The sequence below is a fragment of the Mauremys mutica genome, chromosome 1, assembly GCF_020497125.1.
Source record: "Mauremys mutica isolate MM-2020 ecotype Southern chromosome 1, ASM2049712v1, whole genome shotgun sequence".
In the NCBI taxonomy this organism is placed as follows: Eukaryota; Metazoa; Chordata; order Testudines; family Geoemydidae; genus Mauremys; species Mauremys mutica.
In genome coordinates this window covers 330,973,949-330,999,035 of record NC_059072.1, presented here as the reverse complement: position 1 = coordinate 330,999,035, position 25,087 = coordinate 330,973,949, and the positions used below count along the sequence as shown (strand labels likewise).

The 25,087-nt window shown below is 41.0% G+C and overlaps 1 protein-coding gene across 1 annotated transcript in view; it reads left to right on the top strand.

Moving 5' to 3' along the window:
* Nucleotides 1-25,087, top strand: part of DYNC2H1 (dynein cytoplasmic 2 heavy chain 1) — a 368,188-nt gene that overhangs the window by 165,234 nt on the left and 177,867 nt on the right. Inside the window, exons 68-72 of the mRNA XM_045019043.1 lie at nucleotides 6,095-6,229; nucleotides 7,168-7,311; nucleotides 11,568-11,657; nucleotides 18,961-19,026; nucleotides 21,203-21,253. Coding sequence (XP_044874978.1) covers nucleotides 6,095-6,229; nucleotides 7,168-7,311; nucleotides 11,568-11,657; nucleotides 18,961-19,026; nucleotides 21,203-21,253 — 486 coding nt within the window. The remainder of the gene's footprint in view (nucleotides 1-6,094; nucleotides 6,230-7,167; nucleotides 7,312-11,567; nucleotides 11,658-18,960; nucleotides 19,027-21,202; nucleotides 21,254-25,087) is intronic.

The window sequence follows — 25,087 nt, the reverse complement described above, 5'->3', positions numbered from 1 at the left end:
GCTGCACCCAAACAAAAAGCGAGAACTTAGTTTTTCTTCGACACTGCTTTTACTTTTCTTTTAAAAAAAGTAAATAATATCCTTCCACTGTCCATTTACTTACCTCTGTAAGCAGGAAAGGGGGATCAGTTTATGAATTTGCTAGTTAGATTTTCAAGCTGAAATCTAACAAACTTTGTTTGCCAATTGAATAGTATTAATAGAATAACCCCTTTTTATTGAGTCCAGGGAGTGTTGCTGCTTTTAATACTGGGTTCTTTTTAGGTCAGCTTTTAACTTGAATAGTATTTCTCAAACCAGGACACTTGCTTATTCTTAACCAACCAATAATGTATTAATTCATCCAGAACCACATTAGTATCCAACCACAGTTCACCACTCATGTGTAGTTAATACCAATCTTCTAGGCATGTATTACACACACAGTACAGTCTTGCAAGCAATTACCATAGACTAGAGTTGAGACTCAGCAGTTATATCAAGGAACAATGCAAATTACCAAGATTTTTTATTATTTTTACTTATGATCATAAATTCTCAATTCTTAACACATTGATCACACTTTCAATGATTCACTTATCTTTCAGGCACTGTGGTTAGTACTCTTTGATGAGATTGATCCAGACGTGGACAAGTTTAGAAAATTAAAAACAATTGCTTAAAGTTATTGTTTTCAGTCTTTCTAGGCCAATTTGCTTAGACATACAAAGGAGTTAAAAGCTAATATATGCTTACTTGAGGTCTCACTAGAGTGTGTGTAGACTTATCAAGATAACCTACAGTTATTTTTATGTTAAAGAATAGAAGGGGAAATAGTCTTTCAAATGAAATCTCACCACTTCTTTTCCTGTTCACCCTGGGATGGGGGAGAGTCCTTTCTGCACGGCAGTTGCTCTTAAGATTCTGCAGCTTCTTGTTGGGTTCAATTAATTTTCTTGAACACACGGTGACCTCAGTTTTATATGCTAGACTTTATGGGTTCTTTGGAGAGGCCCATCCTCTTATTCCTATGGGACACATGCCAATTGGGTGCTCATATTTCAGTTTAGGGTATATTTATACTGCAGTGTAAGCCCAGGGTTCAAACTCAGGGTTCATGCCTAACCCCTTCTGTCTACATATAAATCACACTAACCCAGGGCTTGGACCCAGGCTCCCAGGATCCTACAGAGGTGGAAGGTCTGAGCCTGAGTCAAGCTGGGACCCAGGGTTCAAACCCTATTGCTTTGCAGTGTAGATGCAGCCTCACTGCACTTGTGCTCTCAGAGTCTGCCAAAAGTGTTCCACAATCTCATGCTCTGACTTTCTTAGTTGCTAGTAAATCACAGTAGCTGCAGTTGGGAGAGAAGAAGAGTAAATCTTACAGAGGTTGACACTTGAGTGTCTTTACAGAGAAAGTAGCTAGGTAGAAAATTCCTTGGAATCTGCAAGATTATAAAAGGAAAGCTATTAAATAATTCCTGCATTTGAGTCTCAGATCCGCCTTTTAGGGGGGAGTGGATAAGACTCTGGCTACGAGGCCATCTTTTTCTATAAGCCCAATAAAAGCTAGCAACTCTAACCTGGGCCTCTCGAATTTCTGCAGATTATTCATGTGTTTTATTGCTGCACCAACATAACACTTCAGTTTTCAGACTAACCATCTTATCTCTAATATGCTTTTTATCGGTTCCAAGACTAACAGGGTACGTCTACACTACGGGACTATTCCGAATTTGCATAAACCGGTTTTGTAAAACAGATTTTATAAAATCGAGTGTGCGCGGCCACACTAAACACATTAAATCGGTGGTGTGCGTCCATGGTCCGAGGCTAGCGTCGATTTCTGGAGCGTTGCACTGTGGGTAGCTATCCCGTAGCTATCCCATAGTTCCCGCAGCCTCCCCCGCCCCTTGGCATTTCCGGGTTGAGATCCCAGTGCCTGATGGGGCAAAAATCATTTTCGCGGGTGGTTCTGGGTACAGCCTCACCCCTCCCTCCCTCCCTGACAGCGGCAGACAACCGTTTCGCGCCTTTTTTGCTTGGTGAACCGTGCAGACCGCCATAGCACAGCAAGCATGGACCCTGCTCAGCTCCATACCGCAATCGTGGATGTTTTAAACACCTCGCGCTCTCTCGTGCAGTATTTGCTGAACCAGGACCTTCGAACCGAGGCGAGTAAGAGGCGGATACGGCAGCGCGGCGATGACAGTGATGAGGACGTGGACACAGAATTATCTCAAAACCGCGGGCCCCGGCGCTTTGGAGATCCTGATGGTAATGGGGCAGATTCTATCCATTGAACGCCGATTTTGGGCCCGGGAAACAAGCACTGACTGGTGGACCGCATTGTGTTGCAGGTGTGGGACGATTCCCAGTGGCTGCGAAAACTTTCGCAATGCGTAAGGGCACTTTCATGGAACTTTGTGACTTTGCTTGCCCCTGCCCTGAAACGCCATAATACCAAGATGAGAGCAGCCCCTCACAGTAGAGAATCGAGTGGCGATAGCCCTGTGGAAGCTTGCAACGCCAGACAGCTACCGGTCAGTCGGGAATCAATTTGGAGTTGGAAAATCTACTGTGGGGGCTGCTGTGATGCAAGTAGCCAAAGCAATCACTAAGCTGCTGCTACGAAAGGTTGTGACTCTGGGAAACGTGCAAGGCCATAGTGGATGGCTTTGCTGCAATGGGATTCCCTATACTGTGGGGGGGCGATAGATGGAACCCATATCCCTATCTTGGCCACCTGCAGCACCAGGGCACCCAGTACGTAAACCGGAAGGGGTACTTTTCAATGGTGCTGCAAGCACTGTTGGATCACAAGGGACGTTTCACAAACATCCACGCGGGGATGGCCAGGGAGGGTTCATGACGCTCGCGTAATCAGAAGCACTACTCTGTTTAAACGGCTGCAGCAAGGGACTTACTTCCCAGACCAGAAAATACAGTTGGGGATGTTGAAATGCCTGTCGTTATCCTGGGGGACCCCAGCCTACCCTTGATGCCATGGCTCATGAAGCCATACACAGGCAGCCTGGACAGTGGTCAGGATCTGTTCAATTACAGGCTGAGCAAGTGCAGAATGGTGGTGGAATGTGCATTTGGCCGTTTAAAGGCGCGCTGGCGCACATTACTGACTCGCTCAGACCTCAGCCAAACCAATGTCCCCTATGTTATTGCTGCTTGCTGTATTCTCCACAATCTCTGTGAGAGTAAGGGGGAGACCTTTATGGCGGGGTGGGAGGCTGAGGCAAATCACCTGGCCGCTGATTACGCGCAGCCAGACACCAGGGAGATTAGAAGAGCACACCAGGAAGCGGTGCGCATCAGAGAAGCTTTGAAAACGAGCTTCATCAATGGCCAGGGTACAGTGTGACTGCTGTGTTTGTTGATGAACACCCAACCCCCTTGATTGACTCAGTCCCTGTAAGCAACTCCCCCTCCCCTTCGAGTACAGCTTACTTATGCAAATAAAGTCACTCTCATTTAAAAAGCATGAATTCCTTTATTGATTCATTATAAAAAGAGGGAGAGAAGTAAGGGTGTGCTTTGGGAGGAGAAAGGAGGGATGGAGAAGGCCATTAAAAAAATAAAATTCAGAGTAACGACATCCTTCTGGTTGGGCTGTCCACGGGGGGTGGAGTGGGCGGGTGCACGGAGCCTCCCCCCAACGCGTTCTTACACGTCTGGGTGAGGAGGCTAAGGAACATGGTGAGGGGGGAGGGTGGTTATACAGGGGCTGCAGCGGCACTCTGTGATCCTGCTGCCGTTCCTGATGCTCCACAAGACGCCGGAGCATGTCAGTTTGATCACGCAGCAGCCCCAGAGTTGCATCCCGCCACCGCTGATCTTCCTGCCGCCACCGCTGATTTTCCTGCCGGTCTTCCTGCCGCCACCTCTCATCTCGGTTGTCCCTCCTGTCCTCACGTTCATCCCTCCTGTCCTCACGTTCACTGGCCTCTTTCCTGTAATTTGAAACCACGTCCTTCCACTCATTCAGATGAGCTCTTTCCATTGCGTGTAACTTCCATAATATCCGAGAACATCTCATCTCGCGTCTTCTTTTTCCTCCGCCTTATCTGTGCTAGCCTTTGGGATGGAGGAGGGACGCTTGAAATATTTGCAGCTGCATGAGGGAGATAAATATTTAGAAAGATACATTTTACAGAACAATGGTTATACTCTTTCACAGTGAAAAGCACTATTCACCTTACATAGCACATGTGATTTCCCTACAAGGTCGCATTTTTCATCTTAATAGTGCCTGCTTGCAACTCTTGGGTTACAGATCTCAGACACAGGTCCAGGCATCAGGATTCAGCTTGCATGCGGCCATGGTAAGCCACTGTCTCAGTGATTTACCCACTCCCCCCCAACGCATGGCTAATACCACGCTAGCTCCCTGCTAATCAACAACCTTCCCCCTCCCCCCCACCCACTGCTTGTCCGGTAGCTTGGGGAAGATCGCCTCGCCGGTGACCAAACAGAAAAGATCATCGGCATTTCACTCCTCCCCTCCCCCCGCTTCGCTACGTGCAGGAAAGTGTTTTTTTTAAGCTGCTGCATTCCACGAACCCAGTAGAAAAATGGCCACCCCCCCCCCTTACTTAAATTCCTGATTTCTAACCAGGTTATCCTGAACGATATCACTTTGGCTGAGGATAACAGAACAAGATAAAGAGCGCATGCTTCTTGAATGCCAGCAGTCACCGGGACCATACGCCGCTATGCTTTGCCACGCAATGATACCTGATTACTTGCTACATGCATGGCATGGTAAAGTGTCCTACCATGGTGGGCGGAACAAGGATGCCTTGCCCAGAAACCTTCTGCAAAGGCTTCTGGAGTACCTACAGGAGCGCTTCATCGAGATGTCCCTGGAGGATTTCCTCTCAATCCCCGGACATGTTAACAAACTTTTCTAAGTAACTATACTGTCTGCGAATGCGTCCCAAGTCCTCAGGTCAAATCAATCATTAAAAAAGGCTTGCTTAAAAACACTGTTTGCTATTTGCAAAGGTACACTCACCAGAGCTCCCTTCCATGGCATCATTCTCTGGAATAGTTGCTTGTGAGGGCTGGGAGCAGGGTAATTCCGTCAGGGTGATAAAAAGCTCCTGGCTGCTGGGGGTCACGGAGTGCTGTGTGCTCTCTGCGAGGTCTTCCTCTTCTTCTTCCTCTTCATCTTCCCCGTCTGACATGGCAGAGATTACAACCCCCACTCGGAATCCACGGTCAGGGGTGGGGTACTTGTGGCGCAGCCCCCTAAAATTGCATGCAGGTCATCATAGAAGCGGCATGTTTTTCGACCTGCCCCGGACCTTCCGTTTGCTTCTTTGGTTTTCTGGTAGGCTTGTCTGAGCTCCTTAACTTTCACTCTGCACTGCACGGAGTCCCTGCTGTGGCCTTTATCCGTCATAGACTTAGAAATTCTTTCAAATACTTTTTTCATTTCGTCTTTTGGAACGCAGTTCTGTTAGCACTGAATCCTCTCCCCATATAGCGATCAGATCCATTACCTCCCGAGCGGTCCATGCTGGGGCTCTTTTTCGATTCTCAGGAGACTGCATTGTTAACTGTGCTGATGAGCTGTGCGTGGTCACCTGTGATGATGAGCTCTCCACGCTGTCGAAGCAGGAAATGAATTTCAAAAGTTCGCGGGGCTTTTCCTGTCTACCTGGCCAGTGCATCCGAGTTGAGAATGCTGTCCAGAGCGGTCAGTGGTGCACTGTGGGATAGCTCCCGGAGGCCAATACCGTCGATTGCGGCCACACTAACCCTATTCCGATATGTTAATACCGATATTAGCGCTACTCCTCTCGTCGGGCAGGAGTACAGAAACCGATTTAAAGAGCCATTAAAATCGATATAAGGTGCCTCCTAGTGTGGACGGTTGTGGCGTTAAATCGGTTTTAGGCTCCTAAAACCGATTTAAACGCCTAGTGTAGACCAGGCCTAACAAACATGTTAGAGGCACCTGCAAAGGTAAAAATAATTTCTCAAGATAAATTCTGGTATTGGTATCAGCATCATATTCCATTTATACACTGCACAGTTTCCTGAAGTGTAAACTTATGAGTTAATTTATTACTTAAGTTAATTTTAATTTTTTCAGACTCTTGCAACATCACAAGGCAACCTACTTGAAAATAAGGATCTGATTGAATCTTTGAATCAGACCAAAGCAAGTAGTGCGCTCATCCAAGAATCTCTTGCTGAGTCTCACAAACTTCAAATTTCTCTTGATCAGGTGATGTCTTTTCTTAAAATGTTTATTTTTGTTGTTTTTTCAATGTCAGAAATAATATTATTGCTCCTGTGTAATCCTGTTGATGTCCATGGACCAGCCCTGCAATATATAGGGATTATCTCCTACGTACGTTATTTTCCACTTTAGTTGGTCAGTTATTATTTTTTGTACTATTATACTTGCTATTTCACTACATGTCTAATGCTAAAATGAGAGCACTTATTGTGTCTGATGTTTAAAGATGGACATGAACAAATCAGAGGTGAAATCCTGATCCCACTGAAGTCAATGGGAGTTTTGCCATCGATTTAAGTGAAGCCAAGATTTCATGCATGCATCTACATGTGTAAGGGTAGTGCTGTGTTTATTTCTTTCTTTGAAGTAAGGGATATTTTCAGATATACAAGCACCGAAAGCATTTTTCATTGTTATACTTCATCTGTTTTACACTTCTTGAATGAATACATAACTAAAACAATCTTTTTAAAATAAAAAAAATGTTTAAAATGAAAATAAGAGAAAAGTAATTTTGAACTAACATGTTTTATGCCAAATTTCAAACTGGAACTAATGTAAAAGCCTGGATTATATGCCCTAAAATTGTGTGTGTGTGTGTGTGTGGGGGGGGGGGGGTTATAATAAGAATACTATGAATTAAAGCATTAGGGCTTATAATAAGAGTACACACATAATTTTAATTCTAGAAACACAAATGAATTTGTTTAATTCATATTTGTATGTGGATTAATTTTTTAGTGTAGTAGAGTTTAAAGTATGTTAGGAACCAAAATATCTTTGATTTTAATGTAATTGGTTATGGTATATTCTGAAATTGTAGAATGCGTCTGAGTGGTTTTTTGCAAGGTTGAACAAGTATTTAGTGACCCTTAGATGGCAGTAGAGTACTGATCCTGAGTATTTTTTCTTTTTATGCACAGGAGAGGGATGCCTATCTCCCTCTAGCTGAGAGTGCCAGCAAGATGTACTTTATTATCTCTGACTTGTCCAAAATTAATAACATGTACCGTTTTAGTTTGGCTGCTTTCCTACGACTTTTCCAAAAGGCTTTGCAAAGCAAGCAGGTATGTCATGTTTTTTTGCAGCTGTGAATGCTGGAGAGGGATCAATATGCTTGTGGTTTTTAAAAATTCGTAAGTGCTCTAGATGTCTTTAAAGAATAACATAAAATTAATATAGACATTATACATTATACATTCCAAATATATGTATTTACTTTCAGTATGTAGGAGTCATATCCTTGTTGCAACACTCAAAATCAAGTAACATCCATTCTTCTTTGAGTAATGTCTTTGTGGGTGCTCCACTTCAGATGCCCCCTGTGCCTTTGATCAGAGATTTTCGGTAGCTGTTCCTGTTGGGCCTGGGCATGTGCCCCACACATCCTTGTGCTTCCTGCTGAGGCTATATGGGGCTGCGTGGGCAAACTGCCCCAAGTTCCTTTTCAGCCAGCTTTGCCCTGAGATGGAGTCTACTTGTTATCTGTAATATTTAGCAATTAGTTAACTAACTATATTCTAACTAATTATCTTTTAATAGTTATAGTTGTTGGAACCATTCCCTTTTTTTCCTTTTTCTTTTTCCTCTCTCTCTCTTACCTAATTATATCTATGAAAATACATATATTTTCATAGATACAGTTAGGTAAATTTAATCACTTTCCTCTTCTAAGGGTCTTTTTCATTATTTTGCTCAGTAATGCTGGGCCTCCCCGGGATTCAAGAGATGCCTTTCCTGCCATGAAGCTATTCTGATCAGTGACAGGCATTCCCAGTGCCTCCACTGTTTGAGTGATATTCATATCTCCCAAATCTGTACTTCCTTCAAGAGTAGATCCCGTAAAAATAGGAATATCAAGTTTAAACTCCTTATGATAGAATAAGTTCTATAACCAGAGATGGAGGGACCCCCCCCCCGGGGCATAGACTTCCCAGTACCTCCAGTGCCTCATCCACATCAAGATCTGAGACTGTTAGAGGGATAGGCAGTACTGCAGCACTGGATACATCTATGGTACTGAAGTCCTCAGCATAGGTAGCCTCAACATCTGCACCAATGCACAAGAAGGCTATTGAGACCTCAAGTTCCAAGGGGAGTTCCTTGCAGGCGCAGAGTGCCTACTGACTTAGGATGCCAGTTGAACATTTCACCCCATTGACAGGATCTTTCTAGGGCTCCAAGTATGTTTCCTTGATGGCTCTCAGGAATAGAAATATCCTGTTTATCAGAGGTACAACACATTGTATTAAATAACAGAAAAGAATCTATAAGAAATACTTACCTCCAGAAATGAAAACAATATTATCTTTGATGTAACTATCATCAGATTTCGCCAACTCGCTCTCTTCTTCTTAAGATATTGAATTACCAGTTAGAAAACATCCAGTCTTTCTATGAATTCCATTAAGGTTCACTTAATAGCAATAACAGCTTTTCACACACCCCTAGAGGGTTTTTCACTCTTTGCTCACCCAACTATAGCAAGATTCCTAAGAGGTTTTTCCAATATCTCCCCACAAGTCAGAGATCCTACTTCTAGCTGGGACCTGAACCTAGTCTTTAATTGCCTTGTGAAACATCCTTTTGAGCCATTAGCTATGTGTTTTCTATTAGATTTATCATTTGAAGACAGCCTTCCTGGTAGCTATCACTTCTTCTCCCTGAAGGGTTGGAGAATTGGGGACTTTAATGGCAGTACCAACATTTAAGTTATTCACCAGTCAGAAAGTGTCACTATGGACTCATCCAAGATTTTTACTTAAGGTGTCCTTAGAATTTCATATTAATCAAACTATTCATCTCCTGTGTTTTTCCACAAACTGCATCAGATTAGTCAAGGAGCCATATTCCATACCCTAGATGTCAGGAGGGCATTAGCCTTCTATCTAGATAGGACCAAACAATTTAGAAGATCTCCTAGATTATTTGCATCCATTGCTGACAGAAACAAGGGTTCAGTAATTTCAAAATAGAGGTTATCAAAGTGGATCTCTGGTTGTGTTAAGATCTGTTACAACAGTATTCATGTTCAGCCTCCCTTGATCGTGATAGCACATTCCACAGGAGCACTATCTACATCTGTGGCCATATTAAAGGATGTACCAATTGCAGACGTTTGTGGAGCGGCAACTTTCTCTGTTCATACTTTCTCTAATCATTATGCCCTGGTGCCTGGGGAAAGATCAAATGCTGATGTAGGCAATGCAATTCTTCTGTATTGGACTCTGCTCTGAACGTCCCCTGTCTTTAGTGGGGTGCTGGTTGGGAGTTACCTGAAGGAGCGGTAACTCACCTTTTGCAGTGACGGGAATTTTTTCAGATGGGTGTCTCTGTGGGTGCTCCACTACCTGTCCTCCTTCCCTTCTGTTTCGGAGCCTCCCCTGTGGGACTTTGCAGTGGAGAAGGAACAGAGGATGGTTCACCGACACAGCCCCATGTAGCCTTGGCCTGGGCCACAAGGATGTGTGAGGCATATGTACGGGCTGAATGGGTATTGCTACCAGAAATCTCTGATCAAAAGCATAGGGCACAGGTACACCTGAAGGGGACATATTTTGAAGAACTCTAGTTACATGTTTTGAAGAACACCACCTAAGTAACCTCTTTTTTTTGTAGTTTAGGCTCTTTGGCTAAGATTACAGTACATATGAAAATGCAAGGTTGACTATAGGGAATCTTGAGGTTTTATTTATTTAAATGTAGGCTCTTCAGTGATTAGCTAATCTGTGAATAAAGCAAATTCTTCCAGTAAGGGACAGAATAAGGGAAGGAGCAAAGGCTTGGGGTTCTAAAAGTTTCAGTAGTTTAGTAAGAGGAAATGGAACCTTTCACTAGTTTGAATACAAATAGTATGACCAAAACATAGTTCCTGTCCCCACATGCCCATTCTCTCCCCCCTTTATCATGGTGGATAATACAAACAGTCTCCCTGTTGCTCAGGCCCGTAATCTTGGATTCATTTTCAGATCAGCCTTCTCATTAACCCCACAAATTAAGGCTGTGACTAAACGTTGCCACTTCTTCCTGAACCAAATTTCCAAGATCTGACCTTTTCTCTCTGCCCTCTTCCCACCCCTTCAAGGCCATTCAAAATGCTGCTGCTAAAATCATTTTGCTGGCTCATTACTCTGACTATATAAAGACCCCTCCCTGCAATCCTCCACTGGCCCCACCTCTTTCCATAACATCAAACACTTAACTTCTTGTATTTATTTTCAAAACCTTTCACAATTTAGCACCATACTACCTATCCACCCTAATATCCTATTGTAAAGTTGATTACCTGCTTTTCTACTACTCTGACAATCATCTTCAAGCTTTCTCCTGTGTTACCCTATAGATGTGGGAAAACTTCCCATCAAGTCAATTTGTAAAGCCACATTATCCTTCTTCGAGTCCTTCCTCATAATGCTTACAGTACACGGCAACCTGATAATGGCTAAGCATGTGCAAATTGTGCTTACTGCTGCTGATTAGCCAAAAACCGTACAGATACTATTATTTTTATTACACCCCGATCTCCTCAACCCTCATCCTGACACCCTTGTTTGTTTCATCCTCCTGCTATGTTTTGTCTTTTAGATAGTAAATGCTTTGGGGGCTAGATGTTTTGTATAATGCGTGGTACAGTGTGGCCCAACCTGGGTTGAGTGTCTAGATGCAACTGCAATTTAAATGTGTCATAATAATAATATAATAATTAATAAGTCAGCAGTGAGGGCAAGCTATCAGCATATGAAGGCTATTGGAGACCAAGGATTTAATGAGAATGGAGAATTAACTATTCTTTCATTCTTAGATGTGGTTCCTTCAAGGCCGGTTTAAAACATGGGTGGGGCAATGTGGAGAAACTTGTGCTATTGCTTCCTGCAATGTGCCTGGTCTGTGGTTTAGAGAAACAGTCTCCTGGGTTGCCGGTTTAGTCTATTTTTCTTGGTGTAGGATATGAGTAGAGCAGTGGGAAGTGTAATAGTTTATGTGCAAATCGTTGCAGGTTTAGATCCCCTGGAATTTGTCACAGATGTTTTGAATATTCAGCCTATTTTCCATGACTAAAGCCAGAATGTTCATATCTGAGTATTTAAATTTAGACCTATAAATCTGTGTTTTGGGACATTAAATACAGTCATTGGGGGCTGCAAGTGAGCTCAGTAGGAAATCTGAGTGCTCAGCAACACTTATTTAGGTGTCTGACTTTAAACACATGGGCTGGATCCTCAGCCCTAAGTGCCCATTGTGCACTCTAGGTATTTGCACATACATACATAAATGCATGTTTTTGTCCAGCTGAACTTTTCATGTTCAAACTAATTTTTTTTAGGATTCAGAAAATACTGAAGAAAGAATTATGTCTCTTATCAGCTCATTAAAACACATGGTGTATGAATATGTCTGTCGCTGCTTGTTTAAGGTAAGATGCATTTTCTTTGATCTTTTCTGTACTAAATGTGAAACTATATTCTCACAGCAACCATAACTTGGCCTGCTTCACATATGCAGTATTTTGGTTCACTGTATATACTATAATACTAAATTCTGAGTATGTATGAGTAATGGGTGCATTAGCTTTTGTGAGCTGGCTTTGTATCATGTAATTGTTCTTCAGCAGGGTAATACACCAAAACAGAGCAGCATTGTGGCTGCTTTAGGAGAAAAAATGACCTCTGTGCCCCATCAGCAACCTAGTATATGTACTGTCGCTCTTTTAACCCTATGCAGAGATCATGGGGTTCTTTCAGTGCTGAGGCTGCACTAGCCTCTGCAGAACTGCAGCAGAGGATACAAGTTTGTCCCCATCAAACATATTGTTCTTGTTTAGGAAGTGGCAGAAATGGCTTTGGCTCTCCATCCTTCTTGAATCTTTTTTGTTTTATGTGTGTGTGCTTGTACAGTGCCCTGCACAATAGGTCCCTGATCCCTAATTGGAACCTTTTCACTCTTCAGCACTACCACAGTAATATCAACAATAACAATAATACATACACAATTAAAAAACACACACACAAAATTCACTGGCTTGAATTTTATTCTTAACAGTACTTCACAGTGTGGTTTAGAATCAACAATTTAATATTAATAGTTATAAATATATATATATTTTTAAAAGCACCTTGATGATTAGATTCAGCAATAAAATGTAGAAATACATTTGGAAATGTAGATGCAACCTAAGGTTCTTCTACTGCACACAGGAAAGATAAAGTGGTTGAGTTACTTGAGCATCCTTATACACTTTTTTGTATATGTGCAGTGTTGTTTTTTTTTATTTAGCTTGAATAGTATTTTTCCTCTGTTGTTGTAGATCATTAAAGGAATATTTGCTTAGTACCCAAGGCATATTTACAATTAGACTGTAACACTTATTTTATAAAATTAATGCTGTTGTGTAAATGGGATTATACATGTGTATATATACCCAATAAGGTGTGAATAGGGAATTAGAAAGCACATTAGTCTTTAAGTGTTGAGCTGCATTTTTCAAGATTTAGCATATGGACCTTTGTTAGAATGAAGCCAGCTCTTTATTTTAATGAAAGCTCTTCTGGGTTATCAGCAATCAACATAGTATTAAACCACAAGCCAGAGCGTGCCTCACTGTTAATTTTTGCTGTTGTGTCAATTGACAGCAATATGACACCACTGGACTGTCTAAGAATAGAGAGAAAGTAGGATTTTATATGTTAGTATGCTAGACACAGTGGACTGAAAAGGAAGTGAAGAGACACTGAAAAATCATTGACCTCTTTTGTAACAGTAGACTTTTTAATATATATATTTTTAATGGACTAACCAATCTGACAATTTGAACATGGTGAAGTGTTTTAACCTAACTGATGGATTGGTGTATTGATTATTGATTAATCTCTTAAACTACAGTAGTCGATAAGGGTTCAGTCTCCTGAGTGGCTACAGCATCAGGAAGATTATTACCAATATTATTAGAATGAGAGACTTGAGGATCACACGGGAAACACTTGCAATTTATCACCAGTCCATTGATTAACAAATCCACTAAACAGATGAACAATCCCACAAGCCCTGAAATACAACAGCAGATAGAGCAATAGTACAAAATGTTCAGCCCTCATTCAAATCTCCTGCTCGGGAACCCCAAAGTGTCAGTCATTATCTTCCTCATCATCATCACCAATGGTTGTCACGCTGGTGTCTCCCAAGGCATGCAATCTGGAATACACTTTTATAATTTGTTATGCTGATGCCCACTGAGGTTCATACATATTTATGAAAATTTCAATCCCTTTTCCTTATCTATACTTCCACACCCCACTAATTTTGGGGTGCCCTGTTTTTCAAAGGTTAACTTGTTAGTTCCTCTTATACTCGATAACATTTATGTCACTCAGTCACAATAACAACTTGTGGTAAATACATTGCTGACTCTCTATGTCTGCAATAATCCCAAACGTATTTTAAATGGAATTAAATGGTATATTACAGTATATATTTCCTAAATATCAGCATTAACATATCTATTGTAACTGTTTCATCTTGTGACATAGACTCATTCATTGGTTAGCTACTCGTGACAGCATATCTTGAGGCCTGAGGCCTTGTTTGCCTCAGATAAATATCTTACAGGCCTGTGGCCTGTGTAGGCCCTGTGCTACAGCATTAATCAATATTCATATTTTTCCTCTATATCCCAAATATACCTGATATATCTTATTTTGATGTTTTTCTGTGTTATGATTTAAATACCCACATATTTTGTTTATAAATACCTAATGCTCCAGAGCAGGCTTGCCTAATAATCTGTATAAGAAAGCCAATGTTTTTCTATAAATCGCATATAATATTAGTTAACACAACTAATCTAAAGTAAAATTAAATTGTCCTGTTTATTAGAATCATAGATGTTGGAGATGAAAATGACCCCTTAGGTCTCATGCCCCATCTTCTTTCCTATAGTACACTTAGATTGTTTTTCCTGTGGTACATTTTTTAGTATTTGATCCAAACTTTGTTGAAATGTCCTAGCAATGCATCTTTTATCAGTTCTCTTGGGAAACTATTCTAAACAGTAATAGATCTCATTGTTAGGCAGTTTTTCCTGTTATTTAGCCTACATTTTCAAAGTCTTAATTTTATCTGGTTATCTAATTGCTCTTCTGTTCACTACCTTCAATATGTCAATATATTTCTGAGATTTACAGAATTGAATGCCATACTCCAGAACTGTATAGAGACAGGAATATTAACTATCTCCTTAGCAACATATTGCTACATAATTATATTCATCTTTTGTTGTCTTATTGAATCACAACTCTTATGTAATTTGCTGCCCAATATCATCCCCAGGGTTTTCTGTCCATATTTAAGTTCTCTAGTTTCCTTTTATTTTTCTGCCCCCTTTTTTCCCCCCTTCCCAAGAGTAAAATACCTGTTGTTGGTGGCTGGGTGAAAAGACTCCACAGATGTTTGTCCTCTGCTCTTGCTGTTTTTCCTATATGCCACAGTTAACTTTCTTGTTTCTTCCATGTTATCACAGGTATTGTTTCAGTTGGGATGCTTTTGACTCTTTGTACTGTATATGACTGCTTTCTTGTGTTCACTTAGTAAGTTCACCTGCTGCTCAGAGTCCATGTACTAATTTCCAGTCAGAAAGGACATCAGTTTACATTTGATTTGAATGTAACTCTCCTAGTCTTCATTCCTGAAAAAGCTTTATGCAACTTCTACCTCAGGTGACCTTGATTCTTTTGAAATTAGTTTGATATCCAGTTAAGTTATTTTTTGAATTGAGTCTCATTGTTGGCTCTTGTCAGTGTCAACAGTTTAAACTCTTTTTCTTAGAGCTTTCTTGGGAGGTCCATCAAAACTCTCCTGTTTCTCTTATTTATTTCCACCAAGTCATAGGCCTTTATGTCTGCCCCCACACCTCATCTTCAGCACTAGGCTCACTGCCTCATCTGTTTGCCGAGCCACCAAGCTTTCAAATAAAGAACCAGAGGCACACATAGAAACTAGTAATTGTTATTGGTGTTGTTATCCCAGTTGAATGTGGAACACTGTTGTTACTTACTTTTGTCTCTATCTCATTTAGCTATAGACTTTTGCAGTTGTTAAGGAGAAGCTCAGCAAATCATTAATCAAACTTTTTTTCTCATGTGCACTTCTCAACCACTTTCCAGCCTGAAAACATACATTCTATAAAATACAATTTGAAAGAATAGAATATTTGTAAAATAGCACAGCAAATGACATTCAGTTTTACTTTATCCTGGAATAATTAAAAACCATGCCACAATTTTGTTTTTATGTTGTTAATCATCCCACACTTTTGTATGTGCATAGTTTATCTTCTTTTTGAAAATTTTTCACCTTGAGTTCAGCAGAATGGTACTCTGTAGAAGATAAATGGTTGTTTAGGAACATAACCTCAAGATATCAGAATGAATCATTATCATTTACTTTTGTTGTGAGATCACTGATGTTACCACATCTGACCCTTTGGTTTGCCAGGGTTTATGGATGAATTTAAAATGCTGTATGTTAGCATTAAATGTGAATTTACTGGAAAAACTGGGATTTATATGGTGGTTTGGTGTAGAAATGAACTAGTTCATGAGTTGGTTTCCAGCTGAACTATGGCATTACCTGATTTTTTAATGTCTAAACTGTTCTATATGAAATGATTTCTAAGTAAAGGATGTTTTCAATAAAAAAAAAAAGCAGTTGCATACTGGGAAATTAAGTGAGTCAGACATTCTTTGCATTATTTAGTTTTGACTTTTAAAAAATGAACACATACTACATATACATTATTAAAAAGAGGCACACTCAAATAGTATGGACCTGAGACAGGCTGGAATGCAGGTGTACATTCTTTGATCTAAACCACAAGAAGCCTGTTCTCATCCCCTCATAGGAAATGATCCATATGGGCCCCTGATAGACACCAAAAACAGAGAAGGGATTTCTTATAAGAGGAGAGATTACAGAAACTGGACCAGCTGGTGACACCTGTATTTTAGACCTTGTCACCCTAATGAGATTTGTCCCCTCTCTTTTGGGTACAATGGTTTGATGCAATGGCCAGGTCCTCTGGGCACAGATTCACTCCAGACCACTCCAGTGGTTCATGCTCTGAGAGTCAACCTGGAACAAAGATGTGAATTTATCCTTGTGTTGGCAGCAAAGGACAGGAAGGACAGTAACATGAAAGACTTCACACCATAACCAACACAAGCCTTAGATTTCTTACAGGCAGGATTGATGAGGGATTATCCTGCTGCTGTTCTTCGAATATATGTTCCCACGGATACTCCATTAGAGGATTTGTGCGTGCCTGCAAAGTAGTATTTGGGGGCCTGTGCCTGTGCAGAATGGTGCCTTGTGCTCTGAAAGAGAGTATGTAGGGAGGCACCACTCTGTTCCTTCTCAGCCACCTGCAGCTTGAGATGGATAGTTCTACTGCCTGCTGTTTTCAGCTTTCTGTCGTAACTTGTGAATGACTGTTTTATTTATTTGGTTTAGTTGTTTCTCTTTTTGCATTATTTATTTTCATAATACCTTTATTTCACTTTATTTTTTGTGGGTCAAAGAAAGGGGGCAGCTCCTCTTTTTCTCCAAGTTTTTGTGTTGGAGCATAATTGTTATGCTTAATACCCAAGGGTTTAAGACGTGTGAGACTTGCCGCAGGTCCTTTTCCCGAGCCAAATGAAAGGTCTTTCTGGGTTTTTAGGGCAGACCCAAGAACAACAGAGAGGTTAGACTTAAGCTCATACTAATGAGTATGCCCTAGCTCCTGAGGTATCTGCTTGCCCTCCTCCCCTGTACATCGGCCTTTATGGCACAGACACCCTTGGTCACTGTTGCTGCTTTTTCTGCAACCTCAGACAATAAAACTTCAAAAGAGAGGAAACATGCCTCCTGCAGCAGGGAAGTGAAGAAGAGAGGTAGATCATCATATAAGACCCACTCTTGGGAGACCTCTCAGCTCTGTAAGGATATAGTAGAGTCTCCTACTGAGTCTGGTACCATAGCATCACTACCGAGGAAGCTGTTCTGCTCGGAGGTGCCTACACAAGAGCAGCTACCACAGTGGCACCTTCTGATCCCTTACGGCACCGTGAGACACTGACAGGGCTGTCATTCAGGCCCCAGTACTGGTATCTTGCAGTGCCTCTGAAAGGGGACATGCCCCTTCAGTCATCTCAGTACCACAATAGCTTCCATCTCACCACCCTAACTCTAAGTTCGGGTGAAGAATATCAGAGCCTTCCAGCTCTTTCCAGGTTCCTTTCTTCAGAGAATCTCATTATTTCTGATGAACCTGAATCGCCAATTATGGGAGGATCTACCAGCTTCACCTCCACAATACAGCTACAAAAGCAGCATGTTGGGACTGGTTTATAACTCCAGCCTTTGGTACTGATTAGAACATCAGAGGATGTTCTAATTCAGGGGAAGACTCCTCTGACTCAGAAATCGTTACAGGGATCCATCCTGGTACCATTCTAGCTTATCCCTCGTATCCCCTTTCATAAAGTTGCTCCTGGGGAACCTACCAGACATCATAGATCCAGAGATTATGATTATCATTGGGGTCCCTTCCCTTATACACCTCCTCAGTGAGATTACAGGGATCCATGGACCCACTTTGGCAACCAACTCCATCGGATGCCTAAGAGAAAGCATTGGTAACCACCAGTACTGTACCAACGATCGGCTCCTACAGACTATCCTATAATAAAGTGCACATTGGCACCACACACCTCGGTACACACACTTCTCGGGTACTGGAAGATATACAAGAGGAACAGGTGTCTCTGGAAAGTCCTGTTCATTTCCAGACAAGGTTGTAATGCCACCCCCACCCTTCTAGGTAGATGAAAAGTCTAGCATTCCCCCTTCAAGTCCCACTTGAGGAGGTGCAAGAGTTCAAACATTCCCTGGTTGATATCATGAACACCAGTCCCCAAGGAAAGGTTGCCCTGCCTATCAATGAGGCACTCTTTATCTCCCACACATGCCCTGAGACAAACACCTGCCACAATTCCATCAACCTGTAAGTGTGTAAATAAGAAATACTACATCCCACACAAAGGAATAGGGTAATTCTTCTCCCACTCGAATCCCAACTCTCTTGCGATGGAGGCTATGAATAACAGGAACCATCAAATTCAATCTAGGCCCTCTCCATCAGATAAGGAATCTAATTGGCTGGCCTAGATGGGAAGGAAGAGCTATTCATCAGCCACTTTCCAATTCCTCATTACCAACTACCAGACCTTGATGTCAAAATATGATTTTAATACAAACACCTGTTTTTGAAAATATTGACTTAGATATTTGCACCCTTTATCCCATTGAGTTACTGCTGGAAGTTCTACCTCCTGCATCAGCAGAGCACATTATTTCAAACATTTCAAATTTTTATTGTTTCTAAAATAATTTGTGTTTTTTGGTTAAAATGCAAAATTTTTCCTGCAAAATTTGGGTGTATTCAGATCTGGAGTTGTGGTTTGAGTCCATCTCTAGTTACACTATATATCACCCCAAGATAGTTATCTGAGTGATGCTCCATGTCACCAGTTACTTGAAACTACAAATGTTGCTGCTATACTGATCAGGATAGGTGCTTAGAGACTGTGGTTCTGTTAGCTAGCTTTACTCAGAAGTAAAATTAGAAAAGCATGGCGGTGATGTCTAACAAATGTATTTATCCATTTATCTTGCTCTTATTTCAGGCTGATCAACTAATGTTTGCTTTGCATTTTGTAAGAGGAATGCACCCTGAACTTTTCCAAGATAATGTAAGTACTGTAAAAAAACCACAAAGGTTGGAAATATAGGCCATCACTGGAGAGATTGTGGAAAAGTAAATTTTAAACAGGGGTTTTAAGGAGAAGGCAGCTGCTTGGCTTCCAGGATCAAGATGGACGTAGGAGTGTAGAGAGAATGGAAGAAAGTTCAGTGTGTTTGTTAGAGAAGGCTCTGACAGGAAAGTGATCAGAATTAGCATGCAGATCCCAACTAGGAGAGTGGTAGAAAACAACAGACAAGACGTAGGGTGATGATGAGGACGAGAAGTTTGAATGTGATGTGTAAATATATGTTGAGAAGGTTAAGGGATTGAAAGAAGTGAGATGGCCTCTGCAGCAGGAGAGAAAGATGAATTTTTGTCAGACGTATTCACCCACGAAAGCTTATGCTCCAATATATCTGTCTATAAGGTGCCACAGGACTCTTTGTTGCTTTTTACAGATCCAGACTAACACGGCTACCCCTCTGATACTTGATTAATTGAGTACTTGTTTGTGAGACAAATTTATTGATGGAAATCAAAGTGGAAGAGATGTTTTGTGTTTAGCTCTGAAAGTTACATCTCTTTTGCTAGTGAGTTCTATAGTATAGGTCTTGCTACTGTCTCTGCCTCTTGTGCTCATGAGTCTTCCCTTACTGGTCAACAATTTTGTGGTTCAAGAGGAACACACCTACTGTGGGAGTGGGGCACGGTTGTAGAGGAAGAAATGGTCCCTCTTAGTCTTTGTATACTGATGCTTGCTGCATCTGGTTTATATGCATTTCTATATTATTACTTTATCATGTTTACATAAATATTTTACATATTTTTCAGTTTTGGGAGCAGGAGTCCTTTATTCATATTTTCTGCAGTAGCAGTATATTTATAATGTATGTGCCTTTTTATGTTTGAATGGTTAATAAATAATTTGCTTCTAATTTGCTAAGTCACTGGCTGTAAAGAATCTTGGGAGAGACGGAATGGCATCAATATTTAACTGGATGGATGGATCCATAGAACGCTCTGCTATGTTGTTGATACTGTTGACTTTTGATTGTGTAATGTCACAAACAAAAGCCAAGTGGATGTGTGGATTGACCTACTTCAAGTCGGAGAAATGCTATTTTCCTTAAATAAGAAAAACCTCTACTATCGTTTTTATATATATTTTAAATTATAGTAAATTAACCCCTGGCCATAGAATCATAGATATTAGTGATGTAAAATACTTACACTATTAAGTTATTTGGTCTACCCCTTTTCTCCGCTACCTGAAGTATTGTGCCCAGCAAAAAAAGAATTAAAAAAATTATCCAGCCTAGGCTACAGTGACCCAAAGTACTCATCTTGGATGACTGTACTACTGTCTAATAGATCTCATCGTCAAGAAGTTTTATTTACTTTTTGCTTTCTTAATTTAGTCAGAGTATTCTGTTATATCACAGTGTATGACAGTAAATAATCCCTCTTTCTTTGGTGATTATACCTTTCACATATGGCAAAACGGTAATAGGAAGCAGATCAGATCAGGGTCTATCTAGTCTAGTACTAGCTGCTTCAGAGGAAAATGCAAGAACCCAAAAGCAAGTAGTTGGGGCAAGATTTTCAAAGGTAATTAGGTTCCTAAAGATGTAGACAGGTGCCTAGTGGGATTTACAAAATTCCTTAACAGGTTAGGCGCATAACTCCCATTGATTTAAACACATCTTTAGGCACCTAAATACCTTTGAAAATAGGTTCCTTATTGAAAAAACTACTCACAGGAAAACTTTCAGTTGGCTTATGTACTGAAGCATGATAACTCTTAGGAGGCTTTTTTGTTATAGATGTTGTTTTTGTTTTTTAGTCTATGCTGTTGTAATTCTTGATGATCATATTATTCATAGAAATCTCTAATGCCTGTTTGAATCCTACTAAGTTCTTGGCTTTAGTGTATATCATGTTCCCTACATCTATACTTTGCTTAGTCAAGTTACGTGTGTTTAGCTTCTTTTATCTTTTCTCATAAATCCATGCCTCCAACCCCTTATTTGGGATTTATGTCAGCAGGAGCTGGGTGACTCCTTAGGCCCCTTTATTCCTATTCTCAGATCACCCTCTACTTTATCTGTAACTATTATATTGTGTGCTTTAAGATATCCCTATGCCTTGTCTAAGGTTTTTTTGTTTTTTGTTTTCCTTCATAGGAATGGGATACTTTTACAGGTGTGATCATTGGAGACATGTTAAGAAAATCGGTAAGATTTATTTATTTGTTTATTCTGAAATAAGGAATGCGTTGCTAGAATCCTAAAAGATTATTCTCAAATGTATTGTATGTTTGTTATTTACTGTACTTGTATCCATAGTATGAACAGATTAGCTCTTTTCTAGCAATAGAAATATTTAAAAATATGTGAACATAGTAAGTAATTTTTTTACTTTTGATAAAGTTGTATCATTTTTCCTTGTGTGACTGCAGTACTGTCCTCAAATGTAAATTTAACTATATTTAAATGCAGTAAATCCACCCTCTCTAAAATAGAGAATTCTAGATTCTGACCTCTCCCCAGCACAAAATATTGTGGATGCACCTCTCTTCTTAAAAGCATCAGAGACAATCAGACATGTCCACATTGCTCTGAGACTTTGACAACCCTTCCTCCCAACCTTAGATTTTCTGTCTCTAGAGGAAACTGAACACTCCCACCTTATCCATTACTGCCCTTGGTTTGGGAGCCACCTTTTAGAGCAGAATGAGCAGTAGAGGATGACATTTTTTGTGCGGAGAAGAGGAATTATGCTCTTGGTTTTATGCCCCTCACTCCCAGCATGTTGGAGCCAGCCAAAAGGGATAGATTAAGGGCCAAGTGGTACTACATCTCCCTCTTGGGAGCCACAGAAGGGAAACTCTGCCATTATTGCTCACAGTCTGCAGAACAGCCTTCCAAGGGGAGCAGTGGAGAAAAAAAAAAACTAAATGGCTTCAAGACTGAGCTTGATAAGTTCATGGAGGAGATGGTATGAAGAGACTGGCTACTAAGGCATGTAGCTGATCTGTGACTGCTGGCAGCAAATATCTCCAATGGCAGGTGATGGGACACTATAGGAAAGAAGATGGGGCATGAGACCTGCAGCTTCTATTGTTGTTGCTATGTCTCAAGAAGATCTTTTAATGTAGGTGGAACAGGTGGAGACATATGGACAGTCAAAGTTCAGTCAACAGTAGCTTATTTGTTTTTGTTTATGAAAATCAACACCATCACTATGTGTTGCCCCCCACCAGGATATTTACAAAGCTCTTGAAAATGGTAATAAAGCAGCTGAACAGTCCAGGGATTCATCTACACATAGTATTAGATGGCACACTTATCAGAGCATCATCCCCAGGGACTTTGTAGCCAGTGACCCACAGGACCCAATCCCATGCTTTTTAATAAAGTTAAATAAGAGGTTGTTGATTATCTCTCATAGAATCATAGAAATGTAGGGCTGGAAGGGATCTCGAAAGGTCATCTTGTCCAGCCCCTCTCCCACCAAATGGGACCAAATGTACGTAGACCATTCCTGACCAGTGTTTGGAGGTTTTTAAGAACAGGTTAGATAATGACAGGGATTCCACAACCTCCCTTGGAAGCCTATTCTAGTACTTAACTATTCTTATAGTTAGAAAGGTTTTCCTAATATCCAACCTAAATTTCCCTTGCTGCAGATTAAGCCCATTACTACTTGGCCTACCTTCAGTGTACATAGAATCATAGAAGATTAGTGTTGGAGGAGACCTCTAGAAGTCATCTAGTTCAACCCCCTGCTCAAAGCAGGACCAACCCCAACTAAATCATCCCAGCCAGGGCTTTGTCAAGCCAGGTCTTAAAAACCTCCAAGGATGGAGATTCCACCACCTCCCTAGGTAACCCATTCCACTGCTTCACCACCCTCCTAGTGAAACAGTTTTTCCTAATATCCAACTTAGAGCTCCCCCAGTGTAACTTGAGACCATGCTCCTTGTTCTGTCATCTGCCACCACTGAGAACAGCCTGGCTCCATCCTCTTTGGAACCCCCCTTCAGGTAGTTGAAGACTGCTATCAAATCCCCCTGACTCTTTTCTTCTGCAAACTAAAAAAGTCCAGTTCCTCGATCTGCTGGCAATGTTCCTACTAATGCAGTCCAACACGGAGAACAGTTAATCAACATTTTCTTGATAACTCCTCTTAACATATTTGGAGACTGTTATCAGATCTCTACTCAGTCTTCTTTTCAGAAGACTAAACTTACCAGTAGATCCCCGTTTATCCGGTCGAATTGGGAGCAGGGCCAGATCAGATAATCAAAATTCCAGGTAAACTGGAGAATGGGAAAATATGATGCCATCTAGTGGCCAGAGGAGAGTTTGCTCACTTTTGGCCGTAGAGTCCTGGTTGTTTGGTAAATACAGAGAGACTCATAGACTTTAAGGTCAGAAGGGACCATTATGATCATCTAGTCTGACCTCCTGCACAATGCAGGTCACAGAATCTCACCCATCCACTTCAATAACAAACCCCTAACGTATGTCTGAGTTATTGAAGTCCTCAAATTGTGGTTTGAAGACCTCAAGCTGCAGAGAATCCTCCAGCAAGTGACCCATGCCCCATGCTGCAGAGGAAGGCGAAAAACCTCCAGGGCCTCTGCCAATCTGCCCTGGAGGAACATTCCTTCCCGACCCCAAATATGGTGATCAGTTAAACCCTGAGCATGTGGGCAAGACTCACTAGCAGCACCCAGAAAAGAATTCTCTGTAGTAACTCAGATCCCATCTCATCTAACACCTCATCACAGACCACTGGGCATACTTACCTGCTGATAATCATAGATCAATTGCCAAATTAATTGCCAAAATTAGGCTATCCCATCATACCATCCCCTCCATAAACTTATCAAGCTTAGTCTTAAAGCCAGATATGTTTTTTGCCCCTACTACTCCCCTTGGAAGGCTGTTCCAGAACTTCACTCCATAAGGGAGGGTCAGATAAACAGGGTTGTACTGTACCCATTTTTTTTAACCTTTCTTTTTAGGTCAGATTTTCTAAACCTTTTATAATTTTTGTTCCTCTGTCCACATCTTTCCTGAAACGTGGAGTCCAGATGAGGCACCACTACTGCTGAGTAGAGTGGCATAATTACCTCCCATGTCTTACATACAACACTCTTATTACTACACCCCAGAATTTTAGCCTTTTTCACAACTGCATCACATTTTTGGCTTTTAGTAAATATGTGATCCGCTATAACCCCCAGACCCTTTTCAGCAAGACTAATGCCTAGCCAGTTGTCCCCCATGTTGTAGTTGGGCATTTTATTTTGTTTTCCTACATGTAGTACTTTGCATTTGTCTTTATTGAATCTCATCATATTGATTTCAGACCAATTCTCCAATTTGTCAAGGTCATTTGGAATTCTCATCTGTTCTTCAAAGTCCCTGCAACCTCCCTATGCTTGGTGTCCTCCACACATTTTATAAACATATTCCTCTCCGTTATTCATGTTGTTATTGAAAATCTTTAAAAGTATCAGATCCAGAACAGACCGCTACAGGACCCCACTAGATATGTCCTACCAGTTTGACAGCGAACCATTGAGAACTATTCTTTGCGTATGAGCTTTATGCCAGTTATCCCCCTACTTTATAATATTTTCATCTATACCACATTTCCCTAGTTTGGTTATGAAAATGTCATGTGGGACTGTGTCAAAAGCCTTACTAAAATCAAGATCTATCACATCGACTGCTTCCCTCCTATCCAGTAGGCTAGTATAGGATTTTCATAGGCTATTCCAGGAGTTGAGATAAACACAGAGAACCAGAACATTTCCTACACAAGAAAGACTTAACAAAACAAAGACACTGATGTCTGGGGTGTTATGGAACACAGTATCCTTCATCCATATTTACCTGCTGCTCTTTGGTCATTTAGCTTCAAACATTCTTCATGGACAAGACTGCACATGAGAGAGTTTTTGGGATTCTTAAAAACTCTTAAAAACCTGGAACCATTCCAAAATTTGAGATTTAGAGAAAAATAAAGATAACATCCAGCCTATCAGTGAGTGG